Source organism: Cyclopterus lumpus, chromosome 6 (assembly GCF_009769545.1).
Source record: "Cyclopterus lumpus isolate fCycLum1 chromosome 6, fCycLum1.pri, whole genome shotgun sequence".
NCBI lineage: Eukaryota > Metazoa > Chordata > Actinopteri > Perciformes > Cyclopteridae > Cyclopterus > Cyclopterus lumpus.
Genome location: NC_046971.1, coordinates 2,275,001 through 2,297,500, shown reverse-complemented (window position 1 = coordinate 2,297,500; position 22,500 = coordinate 2,275,001). Strand labels below are relative to the sequence as shown.

The window sequence follows — 22,500 nt, the reverse complement described above, 5'->3', positions numbered from 1 at the left end:
AATAATGGTTCAATCGAGACAAAAAATAAAGCAAATCGCTGCACGTAAAAGACATGAAAATGTAAAAAATAAAAAAATGTTGTGATGGAACAGAAATGAAAGTCGGCGTCTAAAAACTAATCTCACGTCACAGCTGTTTTTAAATATGAGAAAACAATATGTCAGGTCCTTATTCTTGCACTTTTTAGGACTTAATATTAACTAAATATTCAAATAATTTTATTATTATTTGGTGTCAAAACCAGAATATGTGTCAAATGTTTAAATGACATCATTACTGCGACACCTTCAGTGGAACCAGCCTCCGTTCATCACGTAGAAATTGTTTCTGACGGGACTAATGCAGACCCACAATGCCGTGCACCCCCCCCCCCCCCCCCCCCCCCCTCCCCCCTCATATTCACTCCATCTGTTTTCACTCTCGTCCTCTAATCAGCTCAATTAAGGAGCGTCTTCGTACTCCATTTCCACGACTGTTAACGCGGCCGGCGAGGCGACCGTCAGGCGGCTGATTAGCCGCGATGAGGAAGACTCGCCTCCCGGGGACTCAAATAAACGTTTCATTGAGCGGGGGAGGAGGAGGAGGAGGAGGAGGAGGAAGAAGAAGAAGAAGAAGAAGAGGAGGAGGAGGAAGGAGGAGGAGGAGGAGGAAGAAGAGGAGGAAGAAGGAGGATGAGGAAGAAGAAGAGGAGGAAGAGGAAGAAGAAGAGGAGGAGGAGGAAGAAGGAGGAGGAAGAAGAAGAAGAAGAGGAAGAGGAAGAGGAGGAAGAAGAAGAGGAGGAGGAGGAAGAGGAGGAAGAAGAAGAGGAGGAGGAAGAGGAAGAAGAAAAAGAAGAGTATTGACAGTGAACATGTTTGCCCAAACGTTCTCCGTCTGTGTGAGTTTGGGCAACTTAAAGTACATCAACAATCGTGTGTACCGTGAGCAACGAGCAACTAGCAACGAGCAAGGAGCAACTAACAGCTAACAACTAGCAACTAACAGCTAGCAACTAGCAACGAGCAACTAACAGCTAACAACTTACAACTAACAGCTAGCAACTAACAACTAACAGCTAACAACTTACAACTAACAGCTAGCAACTAGCAACTAGCAACGAGCAACTAACAGCTAGCAACTAACAACTAACAGCTAGCAACTAACAACTAACAACTAGCAACGAGCAACTAACAGCTAACAACGAGCAACGCACGCTTCAAATGAGAAGCGGTGAGCCTGTTATATTTACATGTTTATATTAAGTGCGTGGCGATGAAATACAATAAAGCCGTCTTACTGATTTTAGTATTCACACAGAAATAACTTTTCGGGACGTAGTTTTGGACATTTTCCTGAAAAAAACGAAGAAATGTGTTTAATACTTGACCGGACTGTTGATTTGATTTATTAACACTTTTAACGCGAAGAACGCAGCCGTAATATTAATATCGGGAACTTTCTGGCCTCGATAACCGATTCTGATTCTTTTTCTTTTTCAAAGCTTGAAAACATTAATATTTTTATATAAATTGAAAAGACACAAAATGATATTATTTTTAATTATATTTGGGATCAACCATCCGTCCCGAGCCTCGACTTCTTCCTCCGATACGATGAATGCTCTCGACTGAAAGAGACTCTTTGGTCACGCGTTAACATAAGTACACATATACACATATCGTTTGAGTCGAGGCTGCGAGAAGAGGAGGAGGTCGCGGGGTCGCTCCCACAATGAGCCCAATCAAATGTTTGAATGTGTTGGCTTCAGTCGAGTGCATGAAGCCACCTTTGTGCCCGTTTCTCTCTATTAAATATGAAGGTAATTACAGTTCCTTTGAAGCGGATCTGAATATTACGGGTCATCGGCGTGTCACGGCGTTCTTGTTGCGACTGGTAACTTCAATCAAGTCGTGTTTTTATATTTTATTTAACCAGCCGCGTGCCGCGAAGCGAAGGGAAACCGCTCTTCAGGTGAGACGGGAGGAGAAAAAAAGAAAAGAAAGAGGGTGCGTTTGATTTGCAGCGCGGTTCCAGCCTGCCGGCGTGAAAGGGAGGAAGCGCTTAACGAGAACCACGGAGACGGCGTCTCTTTCTTCTCCTTTTTTTTTTTTCACCGGGAAGGTCGGAGCAGAGCCGTGAACTCTTCTTCTGCATTCAATCGCCACCTTTTTAGAAGAAGAAGAAGAAGAAGAAGTCGACGTTTTACCCACTTTGAGGTTTTTTTCGACGCCGCGCATCGTTTTTTAGACCTCGCGTTGGGGGGGGGGGGGGGGGGGGGGGGGGGGGGGGGGGGGGTGGGGGGGGGGGGGGGGGGGGGGGGGGGGGGGGGGGGGGGGGTGGGAAAAGAGAACGGCCGACCCGCGAACCGTCCCTTGATCCCTGAGAGCAAACATATAGCATAGTAATTTTTTATATTCATGTCCTTTTTGGAGGGGGGGCGTTAAAGATGCTCCTCGGGGTGTTTCCTGACTCCAGAAGCTGCTCGAGGATGAATGAAGCCTCTTTCAGCGGCTTCCTGTAAAGAACGTGAACCCGGTGGTCTGAGGTCGCCTCAGAAGGCCGCGTCGTATCCCACAATGCACCGCGCTTCACGCTTTGAAGGGCGGCGTGTCAGAAATCAAGGTTTATATTTTGGGCTTCAACTACATTCAAACTACGTTTGGATTTACTGCTCAGTTGAAAACGTCTTTATGGTTTGTTCACAGAGAGCTTTAATTTGAACATTTGGTTTTGGGACTAGAGATTGAGAAGTCATTTATATAGACTTCTATACAACCAGAGGAGTCGCCCCCTGGTGGTCAGGAGAGAGAATGCAGCTTTAACACATGAAGCATAGACTTCTATACAACCAGAGGAGTCGCCCCCTGGTGGTCAGGAGAGAGAATGCAGCTTTAACACATGAAGCATAGACTTCTATACAACCAGAGGAGTCGCCCCCTGGTGGTCAGTAGAGAGAATGCAGCTTTAACACATGAAGCATTGACTTCTATACAACCAGAGGAGTCGCCCCCTGGTGGTCAGTAGAGAGAATGCAGCTTTAACACATGAAGCATTGACTTCTATACAACCAGAGGAGTCGCCCCCTGGTGGTCAGTAGAGAGAATGCAGCTTTAACACATGAAGCATAGACTTCTATACAACCAAAGGAGTCGCCCCCTGGTGGTCAGGAGAGAGAATGCAGCTTTAACACATGAAGCATAGACTTCTATACAACCAGAGGAGTCGCCCCCTGGTGGTCAGTAGAGAGAACGCAGCTTTAACACATGAAGCATTGACTTCTATACAACCAGAGGAGTCGCCCCCTGGTGGTCAGTAGAGAGAATGCAGCTTTAACACATGAAGCATAGACTTCTATACAACCAGAGGAGTCGCCCCCTGGTGGTCAGTAGAGAGAACGCAGCTTTAACACATGAAGCATTGACTTCTATACAACCAGAGGAGTCGCCCCCCTGGTGGTCAGTAGAGAGAATGCAGCTTTAACACATGAAGCATAGACTTCTATACAACCAGAGCAGTCGCCCCCTGGTGGTGAGTGGGTGTGGTTCACCGTGTCCCTGTCGTCCTCAGCAATGGTACAGCAGCTCCATGAAGGTGGTGTGCGTCTGGCTGACGGACCGGCTGGACCTGCAGCTCCACACCTATCAGCTGAAAACACTCATCAAGATCGTGAAGGTGAGAACGAGTTGTTAAATTAAACTATTTGACAAAGAGCGATTTAATAGAAAAGGTTTGAAGTTCAGAGCCGACGGGTCACGTTTAAAGTCTCCTTTTGTTTTTAGTTTGAAAAGAGAGAAACAACCCGTAAAGAAAACTTTAATTTTGGGCTCATTCATGTGAAACAGTCAGAACTGACATTGAAGGAGAAGAAGAGCCCAACGTGTCCTTGAAGGAGCACTTTAGCCTAAAGAAGACGAACTTTAACTCGTTAACGAATGAAGCTGAAGCTTCACGGCAGGTTCGGTTCTTTTGTCCTTTCAAAACGCCTCCTCAGATGCCCTCTGTCTCCTCCCTCCCTCTCCTCCTCCTCCTCCTCCTCCTCCCTTTACCTTCTCCCTCTTCTCCTCCTCCTCCCTCCTCCCTTTACCTTCTCCCTCTTCTCATCCTTCTGCCTCTCCTCTTCCTCCCTCTCCTCCCTCTCCTCCTCTTCCTCCTCTACTCCCCCCTCTCCTCTTCCTCCTCCCTCCTCCTCCTCCCTTTACCTTCTCCCTCTTCTCCTCCTCGTCCCTCCTCCCTTTACCTTCTCCCTCTTCTCCTCCTCCTCCCCTCCTCCTCCTCTTTCTCCTCCCCTCCTCCTCTTCCTCTTCTCCTCCTCCCCTCCTCCTCTCCTCCTCTCCTCCTCCTCTTCTCCTCTCCTCCTCCTCTTCCTCCTCCTCTCCTCCTCCCCTCCTCCTCTCCCCCTCCTCATCTCCTCCTCCTCCCCTCCTCCTCCCCTCCTCCCCCCTCCTCCCCTCCTCCTCCCCTCCTCCCTCCTCCTCCTCTCCTCCTCCTCCTCCTCCTCCCCTCCTCCTCCTCCTCCTCCTCCCCTCCTCCCCTCCTCCTCCTCCTCCTCCTCCTCCCCCCCTCCTCCCCTCCTCCCCCACTCCTCCCCTCCTCCTCCCCTCCTCCTCCCCCCCTCCTCCCCTCCTCCTCCTCTCCTCCTCCCCTCCTCCTCCTCTCCCCCTCCTCCCCTCCTCCTCTCCTCCTCCTCCCCTCCTCCTTACCTCCTCCCCCCCTCCTCCTCCCCTCCTCCTCCTCCCCTCCTCCTCCCCTCCTCCTCCTCTCCTCCTCTCCTCCTCCCCTCCTCCCCTCCTCCTCCTCCTCCTCCTCTCCCCCTCCTCTCCTCCTCCTCCTCCTCCTCCTCCCCTCCTCCTCCCCCTCCTCCTCCTCTCCTCCTCCCCTCCTCCTCCCCTCCTCCTCCTCTCCTCCTCTCCTCCTCCCCTCCTCCCCTCCTCCTCCTCCTCCTCCTCTCCCCCTCCTCCCCTCCTCCTCCCCTCCTCCTCCTCCTCCTCCTCCTCCTCCTCCTCCCCCTCCTCCTCCTCCTCCTCCCCCTCCTCCTCCTCCTCCACCTCCTCCTAATCCCCCACTCCTCCTTCCCTCCTCTCCTCCTCCCCTCCTCCTCCTCCTCCTCCCCCCCTCCTCCTCTCCTCCTCCCCCCCTCCTCCTCTCCCCCTCCTCCTCCCCTCCTCCTTCCCTCCTCTCCTCCTCTCCTCCTCCCCTCCTCCTCTCCTCCTCCCCCCCTCCTCCCCTCCTCCTCCCCTCCTCCTCCTCCCCTCAACAGAAGACCTACCGTGACTTCCGTCTTCAGGGTGTTTTGGACGTGGCGCTGAACAACAAGAGCTACGAGACGGTGTACAACCGGCTGACGGTGGAGGAGGCCACGGCGGCGGTGAAGTCGGGCGACGGCCTGCAGGGCATCAGCATGAGAGACAGCGAGGAGGAGCAGGAGGACTGAGCGCCTCCTCCTGCTCCTCCTCCTCGATCAGGACCTTCTCCCCGTGTGAGTCTTGTTGTAGATGAAGAGGTGTCGTTCACTGTCACCGAAGGTCTTGATTGGGTAAGGACGAACGCTCAGGTGGTGACCTCTCCCCACCCCCTCTCACCTGCGGGACAGGAAGTCCCGCCCCCTCTGCCACGCGCAGCCGTACTCTTGATTGATGTCACTTTGTACAGCACTGAGGCTCCACCCCCTGTTTTGTTTTGAAAATGCTCCAAAACGGCAGCAAAATCCACTCCAGAGATAAATTTAATCTGTCAGTTTGTTTTTTACTTTTATTCACCATCATTTCTTTAAATGTTACTTCATAATATTGTGGTTTCATTTTTATAACCGACCTATTAGTTAGAACCCACGGCTGCATTCTCTCTCCTGACCACCAGGGGGCGACTCCTCTGGTCGTCCGCTTCTCACGTTTGTTTAAACACAAAAAAAACCCTACGTTTACATTTTTGCCAAACAAGCGCCCCCTTGTGGTCGTGCCCAGCAATACGAGCGATGTCTCTCCAACCTTTTCTCTAACGCTCGTGTTAGGAGTTAGCCGTCTGTTATTCACCCGTCGTGGTCCCGTCGGGGGGGCGGAGCCTCAAGTTTATCTTTCAGGAATGTGTCCGCTCATCGGCTTTTGATATTTATCGTCTAGATGGAAAAGTGAAAGGGTCGTTTAGGAGATTGGCCATTTGACTAAGATGCCTGACTGTCGTTAGCTGCATCGGCGACGACCACGTAGCTAACGGATTAGCTTTGGAGCTAACGTCGGTTACGTAGCGGCTAGTCGCGTAGTTTTGGACCGTCTCCGTCGCCGTTCGTCGTGATGTCACCCGTCGCCGAGTTTCTTCAAGACGACCGGGTTTTTTGCGTGTCGTCGTCGTCGATAATATAAAATGAAAAAGAAAAAGAGTTTTCTTTTGTTTTTGTTGTGATGTTCCGTGTCGGCCGCCGATCAACTCCGCTTGTTGTTGTTGTTTCGCAGGACAAACACTAAAGGACCAAAACAACGACATGAAGACGTGTGTTTGTGTTGTTTTTTGTCTTATCTGAGTGTCACAATAAAAGTGTTTTTAAAGCACCTGCTTGTGTGGGGTTTTATTTTATATATATATATATATCGTTATCCTCGGGTCACATGACCGATCCCAGCTCGACCGCGTCCAACAACAGTAGAAACCAATATGTACGCAGCAGCAGCAGGACATTTGAAGGCAACATCACTAATCATTTAGGTTGTGAATACATGAAGAGGTTCTGTGGAGGGGAAACCATTTAAATAAATTAAATAAATGCAGTTAAAAGAACCAACAACCATAAAAGTAAAAATCCTGTAAACACATTTATACTCTTTAATGTTCTGTCTTCCCTTTAGCTGATTTTAATACGTTAAACATGAAAGCTTGAGAACCCGACGTTCGGTTCTTTGTTGTTTTCATCCTTTTACAGTTATTATTCGCCATTCCACCTTAAATCTTGTAGTTTTACAGTTCTTCTCCATTCCACCTTAAATCTTGTAGTTTTACAGTTCTTCTCCATTCCACCTTAAATGTTGTAGTTTTACAGTTCTTCTCCATTCCACCTTAAATGTTGTACTTTTACAGTCCTTCTCCATTCCACCTTAAATCTTGTAGTTTTACCATTCTTCTCCATTCCACCTTAAATATTGTAGTTGTACAGTTCTTCTCTATTCCATCTTGAATCTTGTAGTTTTACATTTCTTCTCCATTCCACCTTAAATGTAGTTTTACAGTTCTTCTCCATTCCACCTTAAATGTTGTAGTTTTACATTTCTTCTTCTCCATTCCACCTTAAATCTTGTAGTTTTACAGTTCTTCTCCATTCTTAAATGTTGTAGTTTTACATTTCTTCTTCTCCATTCCACCTTAAATCTTGTAGTTTTAACCATTCTTCTTCTCCATTCCACCTTAAATGTAGTAGTTTTACAGTTCTTCTCCATTCCACCTTAAATCTTGTCGTTTTTAAGGTGGCTTCTGCAGGCTTTCGTCCATCACTTTCTTTTCTCTCATAAAAATGAGCATCAAACAAAGGACACGTTTATTTATTATTATTGAAAACAACATATTAATACTTTTGCCGTTCATGTTATTATAATAATAATAATAATAATACTTAAAAGGTTCCTGAGGCCTTAAAACTGACTTCCAGAATAAAATCTAAATATAGTAAAAATCAGATTTTCTCCTTTTTTCCTGCTTTTACAAATAACTGAAGCGTGTTTTTTTTCTGCGAGATTCTGTTTTTATTCCAGAGGTCGATGAAAATATAGAGACACAAACATCTGAACTCACATCAATTCACAAACTAATAAAGATCAGCAGGAAGAAGCCAGGAGATGAACAAATATTATTATAGCTGGCAGAAAATACAACATATATATATAATGTAGCTGTAAGCAGCTACAAGGATATTTCTTTAGGGTTCTTATAATAATTATATTATATGTTCATTATGTGTCATTGTGTTATTTTTACCTCTAAGATATTATTCCAGCTGTGTGTTACTATATATTTTCCCTCATTGTCTACACATAAAAGGAGATATCTGCTTACATTATATTAGTTCATGCCGCTATAGTTCCCTCATGGCACTTAAAATATTATAATAATGTATGAAACGAGGATCAAAACAAATGAAACGTTCAATAAAAACAGAAATAAAAGCAATAAAACAATAAAAGCCGCTGCATCAATAATGAATGTCTGAATGTGTAAGATAATATGATGCTAATCATTATGACGTCATAACGTCATTTGCACACGAGCCTGCAGTCAACGTGTGATTTGATGGAAAATGAAAGCGAAACGAAAAGGAGCTGATTATGAGTTTAAAATATGTTTCATGAGGCGTCACGTGCCAACATTTATTTTACGAATAATATTATAACGTATTTTATGTTATACATTATAAGAATTCGTTTTAACTGCTGTTATTAATCTATTTGAGATGATTGGTCAAATATATTTTTTTTTATTTAAAAAATGATATATCATTTTTATTTATTTTTATTTGAAAGAAGAAAAAACAAAATATATATATATATATATATATATATTCGTTGTTTAACTCAAAATAAGAATATATTTTTGTTAAAAAAGAAAAAATGTGTGTGTGTTTAATACACTTATAACAAACTAAACACAAACAAATAACATATCAATATCTTCTCGTCTGATCGAGCCGCTGTTATTTCTCTCGAACCGGAGTGGAGACTCCGCTTTACCCACTGACCGGATATGGAAGACCCTCCGCTTTACCCACTGACCGGATATGGAAGACCCTCCGCTTTACCCACTGACCGGATATGGAAGACCCTCCGCTTTACCCACTGACCGGATATGGAAGACCCTCCGCTTTACCCACTGACCGGATATGGAAGACCCTCCGCTTTACCCACTGACCGGATATGGAAGACCCTCCGCTTTACCCACTGACCGGATATGGAAGACCCTTGTGGTCTCTGTGGATGTTTTCCGGTCTGCTCGCTCCAAAAGAGAAAACATGATGAGAGAAGAGCGCGCGCGTTCTCGTGCTAAAAGCATATTTTTCAGAGGCTTTTTTTTAATGTTTTGGCCTTCAAAAATTATTTTGGAAAATAAATCTCGTGCGTAAAAAGAAGAGAGAGAGAAACAGAGCGACGCGCTGGAGCCAAAGTGCGTGATGCCAAAGACCCCAAAGACTCCAAAGACCCCAAAGACCCCAAAGACCACCAGGCCTGAGATCGAGGTCTGGATCCATCCCCCGGCTCAAGTTCACCCGCGTGAGAGCTCCGTGTCTGTGCGCCGCGCGTGCGTAAAGGAGGAAAGAAAGAAAAGTGCGTCCGAGTCTGATCTGAAGCTCGTGGAGCTCCTGAAGCTCGTGAAGCTCCTGAAGCTCGTGAAGCTCCTGAAGCTCCTGAAGCTCCTGAAGCTCCTGAAGCTCGTGAAGCTCCTGAAGCTCGTGAAGCTCCTGAAGCTCGTGAAGCTCCTGAAGCTCCTGAAGCTCCTGAAGCTCCTGAAGCTCGTGGAGCTCCTGAAGCTCCTGAAGCTCCTGAAGCTCCTGAAGCTCGTGACCCCGGAGCCGCGGCGCGTCTGGCGCGTTGGAGAAGAAGAAAAAAAAAAAAAAAAAAAAAAAAAATGATGTCACGCGAAGCCACAAGGGGAACTGGGATTCACCAAATACCTTCCAGTTGAGCAGGAGTCCTGCCAAGAAAGGGACCTCCTCCTCCTTCTCCTCCTCTTCTCCTCCTCCTCCTCCTCCTCTTCTCCTCCTCCTCCTCCTCTTCTTCTCCAGCGGGGAACAAGTGCAGAGAATCGACGGAGGAGAATTGAGACAAATTACCTGCGACTTTCTTTCCGCTCTTCCTTCCCGGACGGTAACGATCGGCGAGGTCTCGGCTCTCCGCACGCGGCTATCGAGCGTCAATAAGGACGGGCGGTCCGGGCCCGGTGACTCTGAGGGTGGGGGGTGGGGTGGGGGGGGTTCCCCGGTAGATGATGCCCTTTCCTGCGGGCCGGTGAGGAGCAGCGCCGACCCTCGGCTTCCCCTCCAGCAGCTTCTTCTTCTCCTCCTTTTTCTTCTTCTTCTTCTTGTTGTTGATGCGGAGGTGATGGACGGTCCCCTCCGCCGCCCAGCGGGGATCCTCGGCTCCCCCCCGGCTTCTGAGAGCCGGCCCGCGGGGTCCGACACGTTCACCTCCGGCGGCGGAAAGCCGCTCGCTTTCTCCATCGACCGGATTATGGCGAGGACGCCGGAGCCCAGGTCGATCCCGATCCCGGTCCCCAGCTGGTTCCAGTCCGCTCCCGCGGGGAAACCCGACGGCTGCCCGTCCTCGCTGCACTGCATGATCCCGCTGGTGCCGCTCGGGTACGAGCCGGGCCACCGGCTCAGCATCGCCGGGCTGGACCCGGGTCACTTCGACGCGTCGGCTCTCGCGGCTCCCGCGGACTTTTTGGGCTTCGGGTTGACCCACAAGAGCCCGCACGAGGACTCCGCTCTGAGCCAGGCCGCCGCGGGCCAGTACAAACTCTTCCGACCCCGCGTGGTGAACCAGTCCTCCTTCCCCACCGTGGGCACCGTGTGCTACCTGAACTGCAGCGGGGACGGCGGCGCGTGCCCGCCGCCCGCCGGCCTGGTCAACCTGCACCCGATGGCCTCGTACCTGCTCAGCGCGCGTCACAAAGCCTTCATGGCGGAGAAGAGCAAGCCGGGCCCGCAGCCGGCCGGGGAGCAGTGCCCGGTGTCCGGCGTGCACGCCTTCAAGGAGCTGTCCCAGAGCCAGATCCAGCACTACATGAAGGAGCGGGACCAGATCCTCACGGAGAAGATCTTCAAGGGCTCCGCGGCGGCGGCGGCGGCCCGGCTGAGCGGCTCGTGTCCCGGCAGCAAGCCCAAAGTGTTCACCTGCGAGGTCTGCGGCAAGGTGAGTTCACCTGGGACCGGGGACGAGACCCGGTCCGGAGCCGCGAGGACTTTGTTCATTTTACAGACACTTTTTATTTTTATTATTTGAAAGATTTATCTCATTTTTCTTCTTCTGGAGGGATTTAGAAACTTTTTCTTCGGGGATAATTTTTTTTTTCTTCACATTAAATCATAAAATAAAAAAAAAAGTGATTTGAGTTCAACGAAATCGTTCAAACACATAAAATTACCAATTGTTAGTTTAGATTAATTAAATCTGTATTTCAGAATATATTAAAATAGCTTCATCTAGAACGGTTTTGTATTATTATTATTATTATTATTTATTATTTATAAGCCCTTTTTTTCAGGAAAAGTGTGTTTATCTTTTATTCAACATTTTTGTATGATGAGGGGAAAAAAACTTCCTGTGAAATTTTCCATTTTTTTATTGCAAAATATTAAGCTCATCTGAACGGGCAAATAATTATTAAGGTTTCACTAAAGAAAGCGAAAAATAAAGACCGAAACAGAATTAAATGTCGTTAATTCCTAAATGAAGATTATTTATAGGAATGTAAGTTTCCTTCACGCGCTGTGCAGGTTCACGTGCATGTTGTGTTATTGATGAGTTATTAATAGTCCGTTTAGTGACCCACAGATTCACTTTAATTAGACTTAAACTGATCATTATTATTTCAATGGAAAATAACCATTAAATAAACCCTTGAATTGGACATGAGGGGATTAATGTATTTTACATGTATTTCATGTATTTGTTTAATTTTTTAAAAATATGTAAGAAAGGCTGCAATGAGTCTTAATATAGTTTGAAGGTAAATTAGTAAACTCTCTCCGCTTCTGACAATTAAATTAATGTTAATAAATGTTATTTTAAGCAATATATGGTGGGGGAGAAGTACCGTTGATATTCTTGAATATTGAAATGTGTTATTATTGTTATTTAAATTCTTGTTATTAAATATCTTTTTGAATGTCTGTCCCAGGTGTTCAACGCGCACTACAACCTGACCCGCCACATGCCCGTGCACACCGGCGCGCGGCCGTTCGTGTGTAAAGTGTGCGGGAAGGGGTTCCGCCAGGCGAGCACGCTGTGCCGGCACAAGATCATCCACACTCAGGTAGGTCACGTGACCACGTGTCAATCACGAGCCGAGGTCAGGAAGCACGACGCTCACGTTGTTGAAATAAATAAAATAAGAAATGGGTTGGATTTAATTGTTTCATTTTATTTTCAAGTCAAACTGGCATCATTTTTTTAGAGCTTATTATTTATTGAGCTTTTTTTGGGGTCATATATTGTAAATGAAATAATAATTTTTAAAAAATTGTATCAAATTGATTACAAACATTTAAAAAGTATATTAATAAAAAGGCCAGTTTTCTACACATTTTAATATATAATTTAATATTTAATATCGTTTAATAATTCCTTCATTAAAAGATCGATTTAATAGTGAGATCAATTATTTACATTTTAAAGACCACTGTTCTTAAAACTTAAAGATACGTGTTACTTTATTTATTTATGTTTTAATCCTGTGAAACTTAATACATAAGTAATAATAAATAAAATAAATGTTCCATTTAATTCATGACACGTCTCTGCGTTTGGAACCATTTGGGTAAATAAATATAAATATATAAATAAAATCCGCTCCGTGCGTTGCGCTCGAGCTCCTCCTGTGGCGCCGCGAGACTCTCCCAGAATGCACCAGTTTCCCTTTTTAATCATCTCAGGCTCGCGTGAATTCTGAGAGAAAAACGAGACTAAATATTATTATTATTCCCGAGGTCTTTGAACGCGTCCTCTGTAAAACATATTAAAATATCTCTTTGACGTTCTTTTTAATTTTCACTTTTATTAATTTTGATTTCCTCTTCATTACTTTCAGGAAAAACCGCACAAGTGTAACCAGTGCGGGAAAGCCTTCAACCGCAGCTCCACGCTCAACACGCACACGCGCATCCACGCGGGATACAAGCCGTTCGTGTGCGAGTTCTGCGGGAAAGGATTTCATCAGAAAGGTGAGAAAACAATCTACTTCCTTCACTTTTTATACATATCTATATCTATAAAGATGTATATGACAAAATGTCTATAATATTTAAATAAAATAATTATTGTATATTTGTATGATCTGCAATATTTAAATATATGAAACATTTCAGATTATTACAAAATAACTTTTCTCACTATTATAATGATTTTATGCAAAATAGTGTTTATATATATTTATACGTTATAATAATAACAATAATTATATCATAGCAATAATAATAATAATAGTAACAGCATATGAAAAAATAAATTAATACAGATAAAGAAATGATTAAAAAAAAATATAATAATTAGTTTAATTTTCCATTCTTCACGTCTTAATATAAACATTTCTGGAAGCAGCTTTGCGGTGATAATTTATGCACAGAATAATGTGGCTTGAAACCAGGCTGAACGCCAGTCAGCAGCATCTGTCAGCTGTCAATCAAAGTAACAGCCAGTCAAGTCACTGAGATCCAAAACAAGAAAAGACCAAATCACACGTCAGAAAATACACAAAAAACATGAAAACAAAGTCATGAAGCGACAAACACAGCCGGTCTAATTCTGACAACAAGTATTTATACATAAATATATACTGCTGTACACACAGATCATACATATATACTGTATACACACATAAATATATATGGCTGTACACACAGATCATACATATATACTGTATACACACATGAATATTTACTGCTGTACACACAGATCATACACATATGCTGTATACACACATAAATATATACTGTTGTACACACAGTACAGAAGGGTAAAATGATGCATTCAACATTTTACTAAATATACTTAAAGTGTCAAGAGTACACATCATGCAGAAGGGCCCATTTCAGAGTATATATATATATTCAATATCAATTATAATATATCCATCCATCCATCCATCCATTATCACCCGCTTATCCGTGGTCGGGTCGCGGTGGCAGCAGGTTCAGCAGGCCGACCCAGGCTTCCCTCTCACCCGCAGCACTTTCCAGCTCATTCTGGGGGATCCCGAGGCGTTCCAAGGCCAGCCGGGAGATATAATCCCTCCAGCGTGTCCTCGGTCTTCCCCGGGGCCTCCTACCAGTTGGACGTGCCCGGAAAACGTCTAATGGGAGGCGTCCAGGAGGCATCCTGACTAGATGAACCACCTCAGCTGACTCCTTTGGACACGAAGGAGCAGCGACTCCACTCCGAGCTCCCCCCTGATGTCCGAGCTCCTTACCCTATCTCTAAGGCTGAGCCCGGCCACCCTACGGAGGAAGCTCATTTCGGCCGCTTGTATCCGAGATCTCGTTCTTTCGGTCCCGACCCAGAGTTCGTGACCATAGGTGAGGGTTGGAACGTAGACCGACCAGTAAATGGAGAGCTTTGCCTTCCGGCTCAGCTCCCTCTTCACCAAGACGGACCGGTACAGCGCCTGTTTTACTGCTGCAGCCGCACCGATCCGCCTATCGATCTCCCGCTCCACCTTACCCTCACTCGTGAACAAGACCCGAGATACTTGAACTCCTTCGCTTGGGGTAGGCAGTTTGTCCCCACCTGGAGGGAGCAATCCGCCGGTTTCCGGCAGAGCACCATGGCCTCAGATTTGGAGGTGCTAACTCTCATCCCTGCCGCTTCGCACTCGGCTGCAAAACGCCCCAGTGAATGCAGGAGGTCACAGTCCGAGGAGGCAAACAGGACCACATCATCCGCAAACAGCAGAGAGGCGATCCCGAGACTCCCGAACCGGATCCTCTCCGCCCCCTGGCTGCGCCTAGATATCCTGTCCATGAAGGTCACGAACAGGACCGGTGATAAAGGGCAGCCCTGGCGGAGGCCAACACCCACCGGGAACGTGTCTGACTTACTACCGAGGAGACGAACACAGCTCCTACTGCAGGCGTACAGAGACCGGATGGCCCGTGCCAACGGGTCCGGCACCCCATACTCCCGCAGCACCCCCCACAAAAACCCCAGAGGGACTCGGTCGAAAGCCTTCTCCAGGTCTACAAAGCACATGTAAACTGGTTGGGCAAACTCCCAGGACCCCTCCAGTAATCTTGCGAGGGTAAAGAGCTGGTCCACTGTTCCACGACCCGGACGGAATCCGCACTGTTCGTCTTGAATCTGAGGTCCGACAAGCGGTCGGAGCCTCCTCTCCAGCACCCTGGCATAAGCTTTTCCCGGGAGGCTGAGCAGTGTGATACCACGATAGTTCAAGCACACTCTCCAGTCCCTCTTCTTGAAGATGGGAACCACCACCCCGGTCTGCCAGTCCATGGGCACTGTTCCCGACCCCCTTGCGACACTGAAAAGGCGTGTCAACCAAGACAGCCCAACAATGTCCAGCGCTTTCAGCATCTCAGGGCGGATCTCATCCACCCCTGGCGCCTTGCCACCAAGGAGCTTTTTGACTACCTTAGCGACCTCTGCCAGGGATATGGGTGAATCCACCCCAAAGTCTTCTGGCGCTGCCCCCTCTCCGGGGGACATGTTGGCCGGGTTTAGGAGTTTCTCAAAGTGCTCTTTCCACCGCCCGACGATGTCCCCAGTCCGGGTCAGCAGTTCCCCCCCCCTGCTGAGAACAGCCTGGGGTAGACCCTGCTTTCCCTTCATAAACCGTCGGATGGTTTGCCAGAACTTCCTTGAGGCCAACCGAAAGTCCTTTTCCATGGCCTCCCCGAACTCCTCCCATGCCCGAGTTTTAGCCTCCACGACCATCGCCGCTGCAGCCCTTCTGGCCCGCCGGTACCCGTCAGCTGCTTCAGGAGACCCCTGGGCCAGCCAGGCCCGAAAGGCCTCCTTCTTCAGTTTGACGGCTTCCCTCACCCCCGGTGTCCACCACCGGGTTCTTGGGTTGCCGCCACGACAGGCACCGATGACCTTTCGGCCACAGCTCCGAGCCACAGCTCCGAGCGGCCGCGTCCACAATAGAGGCTTTGAACAAGGTCCACTCGGATTCCATGTCCCCAGCCTCCCTCAGGATTTGTGAGAAGTTCTTCCGGAGGTGGGAGTTGAAGACCTCCCAGACAGGATCCTCTGCCAGACGTTCCCAGTTCACCCTCACTACGCATTTGGGCTTGCCAGGTCTCTCTAGCCGAGTCCCCCGCCATCTGATCCAACTCACCACCAGGTGGTGATCAGTTGACAGCTCTGCTCCTCTCTTCACCCGAGTGTCCAAGACATACGGCCGCAGATCAGATGATACGATTACAAAGTCGATCATTGATCTCCGGCCTAAGGTGTTCTGGTACCAGGTACACTTATGAGCCACCTTATGTTCGAACATGGTGTTCGTTATGGACAAACTGTGGCTAGCACAGAAGTCCAACAACAAAACACCATTCGGGTTCAGATCGGGCAAGCCGTTCCTCCCAATCACGCCCCGCCAGGTTTCTCTGTCATTGCCCACGTGAGCGTTGAAGTCTCCCAGGAGAACTATGGAGTCGGCAGGCGGCGCCCTTTCCAGGACCCCTCCCACCGACTCCAAGAAGGCCGGATACTCCGAAATGCTGTTCGGTGCATAAGCACAAACAACAGTCAGAGCCTTACTCCCCGTAGGCGCAGGGAGGCGACCCTCTCGTTCCCCGGGGAAAACTCCAACACAGCGGCGCTCAGCCGGGGGCTCGTGAGTATCCCCACTCCTGCCCGGCGCCTCTCACCCTGGGCAACTCCAGAAAAAAACAAAGTCCAACCCTTCTCCAGGAGCTTGGTTCCAGAGCCCATGCTGTGCGTGGAGGTGAGCCCAACTATATCTAGCTGGTACCGCTCCACCTCCTGCACCAGCTCCGGCTCTTTCCCCGCTAGTGAGGTGACGTTCCACGTCCCTAGAGCTAGTCTATGCCGCCGGCGATCGGCCCGCCCAGGTCTCCCGCCTGGCCCGCCGCCCGGTCTACATAGCACCCGACCCCGATAATTCTCCCTGCGGGTGGTGGGTCCACAGGGTATATATATATATATATATATATATATATATATATATATATATATATATATATATTATAATTGATATAATGCAATAATACTATAAATTATTTTTTATTCTGCGGGTATAGCTTGATGTGATAAACACCATCATGTTTTTGTCCATTATATTTAGCATTACTTATATATATATATATATATATATATAGCATTGTTTATATATATTTAGCAAAAATTATATACATATTTAGCATTACTTATATACTGTATATAGCATTCATTATATATAGATTTAGCATTAAGTATATATATATTTAGCAGTCATATATTTGTGAAAACTATGCTGCCCAATGAATGCAGTAAAAGTATAATAAACTGCCTCAAGTGGAGTAAAAAGGTATCACAGAAGTACTCATGGAGTAAATGTACCCTCAGTACACACGAGTACTTCAGTACTTGGTTCTTCTTCGTGGTTCTTCTTCGTGGTTCTTCTTCGTGACCTGAGGGGATGAAAACAAGAAGTCTGGAAGCTCATTGTGATATTTATTTAAATACTAAATATCTATAAAATTCACTCTTTTCAGGCCAAACATCCTGAATGTAAAATCACTTTCATAATTATGTACCCGAGTGGACTTGAGCCCTTATTATTATTATTATTATTATTATTATTATTATTATTATTATTATAATGACTTAAATGACTCATTAGTCTCCGTCGTCTCTGAAAACAGTCGAATCGGAACCGATATTTCATATTCAGAACATTTACACACTATAAATAAACATTATAAATATCATTTCATGGTGAAATTGGTCATCTGATTGATGTTTTTCCACAATAAATATTAACAGAATATGTTGTGTTTTAATCTTTTGTGTTCGATTGATCGAGATTATCAAAATCAAAATCTAATTTAGATTATACATATTTGTCTTCATGGTCACATTAACATCGAGCCTTTCCCGGTCCGTGCGTCCTCGATTCCTTCCCTCGCCTCCTCCTCTCTTTTCAAGCCGGAGTTTATTGATTTTCAACACTTTTATGAATATAAATAAATTATATTAAATATCAATTATATTTAATATATTGATGTATAAATTATATTAATATATAAATAATGTTTTATTATATTTAAATATAGACATAATACATCCTTTTTATACATAAATAATATTATATTAAATATCAATTATATTTAATACATTGATGTATACATTAATAATACATAATACATAATTTGAATACATAAATCCTATTATATTTATATACTTTTATTTGATCTTCTCTCTCTCTCCTGGTTTGTAGACAATCAGAGGAGACGTTTGATTTATTTAGGGTAAAAAAAATTAAAAAAACATAATTCGGCATCATTAAAAACAATACTTTTCCCATATTTTATTTAGTTAAATAACCAATTTTAAGTGTGTGATTTTGTGTCGTTCTTCCCGTTCTCTGATTCATTCCACCGGGTCCCGTCCTGCAGGTCAGAGGGCAAATCGAAGTGTGAAAGGCTTCATAAGAGAAAGAAAAACAGTGAATGCAAAACGACCATAAATCCATATCCTAACTGACCTTTTCCCGCGCAGGAAACTACAAGAACCACAAGCTGACGCACAGCGGCGAGAAGCAGTTCAAGTGCTCCGTGTGCAACAAGGCGTTCCACCAGGTGTACAACCTCACCTTCCACATGCACACGCACAACGACAAGAAGCCCTTCACCTGCCCCACCTGTGGGAAGGGCTTCTGCAGGAACTTTGACCTGAAGAAGCACATCAGGAAGCTGCACGACCTCGCGAGCCAGCAGATGCCCCCGCAGGCCTGAGACCCCGGGACAACAGACTCTGTGGCCCCCCTACGAGCTGAGGCCCCGGGACAACAGACTCTGTGGCCCCCCTACGAGCTGAGGCCCCAGGACAACAGACTCTGTGGCCCCCCTATGAGCTGAGGCCCCAGGACAACAGACTCTGTGGCCCCCCTGCGAGCTGAGGCCCCGGGACAACAGACTCTGTGGCCCCCCTACGAGCTGAGGCCCCAGGACAACAGACTCTGTGGCCCCCCTACGAGCTGAGACCCCAGGACAACAGACTCTGTGGCCCCCCTATGAGCTGAGGCCCCAGGACAACAGACTCTGTGGCCCCCCTGCGAGCTGAGACCCCGGGACAACAGACTCTGTGGCCCCCCTGCGAGCTGAGGCCCCGGGACAACAGACTCTGTGGCCCCCCTACGAGACCACCGCCCTTATTTTTCTTTATAAATTATCAACTCGTGCCCTCAGATGAACACTCGGTGGTCTTTTGGGCCCCCAAACTAGTCCTCTGGGTCCTCTGTTGACTACAAATGGTTCTTGTCATCGATAATCGGTGTCCGACGGGTCGTTTTTAAAGGTTTCTGATATTTATTTACACAAAATATCTTTAAAAAACAACAACAACAACAACATCAAAAATCAAAGCCACACAGAGGCCGAGACGTCCTGACTTTCACTCCCCAAAGTTTATGGTTTAAAGCTCCAAAAACACGAGAGCCTACATTTCCCACGATGCACCTGTAACTAGAACAACCCCGACGACGTCGCTGTGACATCATCGACCGGCTGAGGAGGACTGACCCTGAGGGTCTGGTTTGACGGACATGTGCGATAGCCAATCGTGTCGTTGAGGGGGAGTGACTTTTAGCCGGAGACCTCCTCAGTATTTATGACATAAAAGACGTTAAATCAAACAGTATTTTGTCACGTTAAGTGTGTTTTTGGTCGATATCGCTCTAATGTCTGATTTTAATTTAAATTCCCACGAATAAAATACGTTTACTTCGTACACACGCCTCCTCTCGGGCCCGTTGACCCCAAACTTTGACCTTCCCCTTGACCCTACAAGAGCCATCAGGACACGCCCCTCAGCCCTGATACAACGTGACCCCCTGACCCCTGATCTCGACTCGGCCTGCGAGGACAAACCGAGCTCCTCGCCGCCCTCTCGCCGTTACTCGTTACCCGTTACATCGTAGCGGTGGCTCCGGTCGTCCCCGGTGATTACTCGTTACATCGTAGCGGTGGCTCCGGTCGTCCCCGGTGATTAATCGTTACATCGTAGCGGTGGCTCCGGTCGTCCCCGGTGATTAATCGTTACATCGTAGCGGTGGCTCCGGTCGTCCCCGGTGATTACTCGTTACATCGTAGCGGTGGCTCCGGTCGTCCCCGGTGATTAATCGTTACATCGTAGCGGTGGCTCCGGTCGTCCCCGGTGATTAATCGTTACATCGTAGCGGTGGCTCCGGTCGTCCCCGGTGATTACTCGTTACATCGTAGCGGTGGCTCCGGTCGTCCCCGGTGATTACTCGTTACATCGTAGCGGTGGCTCCGGTCGTCCCCGGTGATTACTCGTTACATCGTAGCGGTGGCTCCGGTCGTCCCCGGTGATTAATCGTTACATCGTAGCGGTGGCTCCGGTCGTCCCCGGTGATTAATCGTTACATCGTAGCGGTGGCTCCGGTCGTCCCCGGTGATTACTCGTTACATCGTAGCGGTGGCTCCGGTCGTCCCCGGTGATTACTCGTTACATCGTAGCGGTGGCTCCGGTCGTCCCCGGTGATTAATCGTTACATCGTAGCGGTGGCTCCGGTCGTCCCCGGTGATTACTCGTTACATCGTAGCGGTGGCTCCGGTCGTCCCCGGTGATTACTCGTTACATCGTAGCGGTGGCTCCGGTCGTCCCCGGTGATTAATCGTTACATCGTAGCGGTGGCTCCGGTCGTCCCCGGTGATTACTCGTTACATCGTAGCGGTGGCTCCGGTCGTCCCCGGTGATTACTCGTCTCCGTTCCTTTTCCCGTTGCATCTCGGGATGTGAGTTTGGTGAACTTGAGGCCTCAGATTCAAACCAACGGTCGCGGGAACGTTCAACGTTTTTTTTTTCTCAAATCCCACAAAAAAAAAGACCTAAAAAAAAAACAACGCGGAGTTCATCGCGAACGCGCGTCGTCTGTTTCTTCCTTCAAACACCAGAGCGCCGAACGTGGATCCATCCGCCGCTGAAAATAGTCCCCAACAACAACAAAAACCACTCCGAGAAGAAGAAGAAGACGAACGCAGCTGGAACCAAACTGCTGTTCCAGATGTTTAAAAGTTTTTAAAAGTTCAGAGTGATAATTCACATTTTAATCCTCAGGTGACTGGAGTGAAGAGACTCACGACCTTCACCTTTGACCTTCGGTTGTGATTATGATTATTATTAGAAATGATGGTCGGGATGATTAAAGAAAACACTGTAAGCCGAGCTGCAATAAACCAGAAGTATCCCTTTATTATAAGAAAAGGTCATAATTCCCTCTCCGTCTCCGGGCCGTCCGTCGCTTCTTTTGATTTCACTCTCAGGATTATTGTTAAAAACAAGAAGAAGAGAAAAAAAAATGACAAAAAAACTAAAGTTGTTTTATGATATTTATTTTAAATTGTGCTACTGTTATTAAAAAAAAAAATGTTTCTTGTCAAGGTGAAGGTTTGTTTTTATTTTTACTTTTAAGTAATGCTTAACAGAGGAAATAATAATAAATGAAAATAAAATCTGTGATCGCTTTTTTATTTATTTAAATATAAAAAAATAATAAAGGAGAAATATAATCTGTGTTCATACGCTGATGATCTGCATTTGACTATTTTAACTTGTTTGTCTCTGCTGAGAAGCACAGATGCAGTAAAACGCTACATTTATTTTAGTTATATTTCATAAACAAATATTCATATTCTGCATTTTCTTCCAAACAAACAACTTTCTTTTATGACAACATATTGCAAAGTACATGAAGTCGCAGCTGGTTTAAAGTTAAAGTAATATAAATACCTGCATGTTAACATACAACTTTTATTTCAAAAGAAAGAAATAATAATATAGGGTTGCGTAACGAGTTGAAACGTTGTTAAAGTCCAAAGTAAATTTGGCAAAAATATTTACATTGTATTTCAAGAAGTAATAATCAGCTTTTTATATCACACTTACGGCTTTTTACGTTGATTTCAATCATAACTTTTCATCTTTTTTCTCCTTTCCTGGCAGACATTGACTTCAATACGACTCAGATGTTTAATAAAAATACTAAATAAACATACAAGTACAATATGTTCTGAAATATTCTCGTTCTGAACTACGACAACTGTAGGTTTTTATTTTCAGGAGCCGAAGCTGAGGAGGAAAGTATTATTACACCGGTATGAACAATAAGTGATATTTATTATTTTAATTAGGCTACTTTATTTTAATCTGCAATAATACTTACTAGTTGATTCATATTTTAATAATCTGAATCTGGAAAGTAAATAACTTAACAAGTACGAATATGTGCCTCTAAAGTAGAAGATAATATAATATATAAAACGGTATATATAAATAATAAAATAAAAATACTAATTAAAAATAGTTGAATTGGGATGAATAAAACAAAAATATATATAATATCCATAAACTCTAACACTAGTCCCTTTTCCTTGTGTTCATAAGTTTGAAAAGTTTTAATATATTCTTCTTTGAGGGTGAATCCAGGACCGCTACGTCATCCTCTACGTCATCGCAGTGCGACAGCGCCGAGCGGGAGGCCGCTCCTCAGCTCTGGCAGCTGATTGGCGGAGAGGCTTCCGCACTTTTTATAGGTTTTAGTTTGAAGGGGAGCGTCGGCCGCGCGCT

At 46.1% G+C, this 22,500-nt stretch overlaps 2 protein-coding genes across 5 annotated transcripts in view; both read left to right on the top strand.

The window, feature by feature from the left end:
- cadps2 (Ca++-dependent secretion activator 2) overlaps window positions 1–6,460 on the top strand; it is a 120,023-nt gene extending 113,563 nt beyond the window's left edge. For 3 of the 4 annotated variants that reach the window (XM_034535305.1, XM_034535303.1, XM_034535302.1), the window contains 2 exons: window positions 3,548–3,652; window positions 5,238–6,460. In XM_034535305.1, coding sequence (XP_034391196.1) covers window positions 3,548–3,652; window positions 5,238–5,411 — 279 coding nt within the window. In that variant the 3' untranslated portion in view covers window positions 5,412–6,460. Of the gene's footprint in view, window positions 1–436; window positions 497–3,547; window positions 3,653–5,237 lie in introns of those variants that run through there. The other variant, XM_034535304.1, reaches the window with a different exon arrangement.
- Window positions 6,461–10,050: 3,590 nt separating this feature from the next.
- Window positions 10,051–18,647, top strand: fezf1 (FEZ family zinc finger 1). Its single transcript, XM_034535722.1, has 4 exons — window positions 10,051–10,863; window positions 11,852–11,986; window positions 12,761–12,893; window positions 18,412–18,647. The coding sequence occupies exons 1-4, from the start codon at window positions 10,051–10,053 to the stop codon at window positions 18,645–18,647; spliced, it is 1,317 nt and encodes a 438-aa protein (XP_034391613.1).
- Window positions 18,648–22,500: the final 3,853 nt, after the last annotated feature.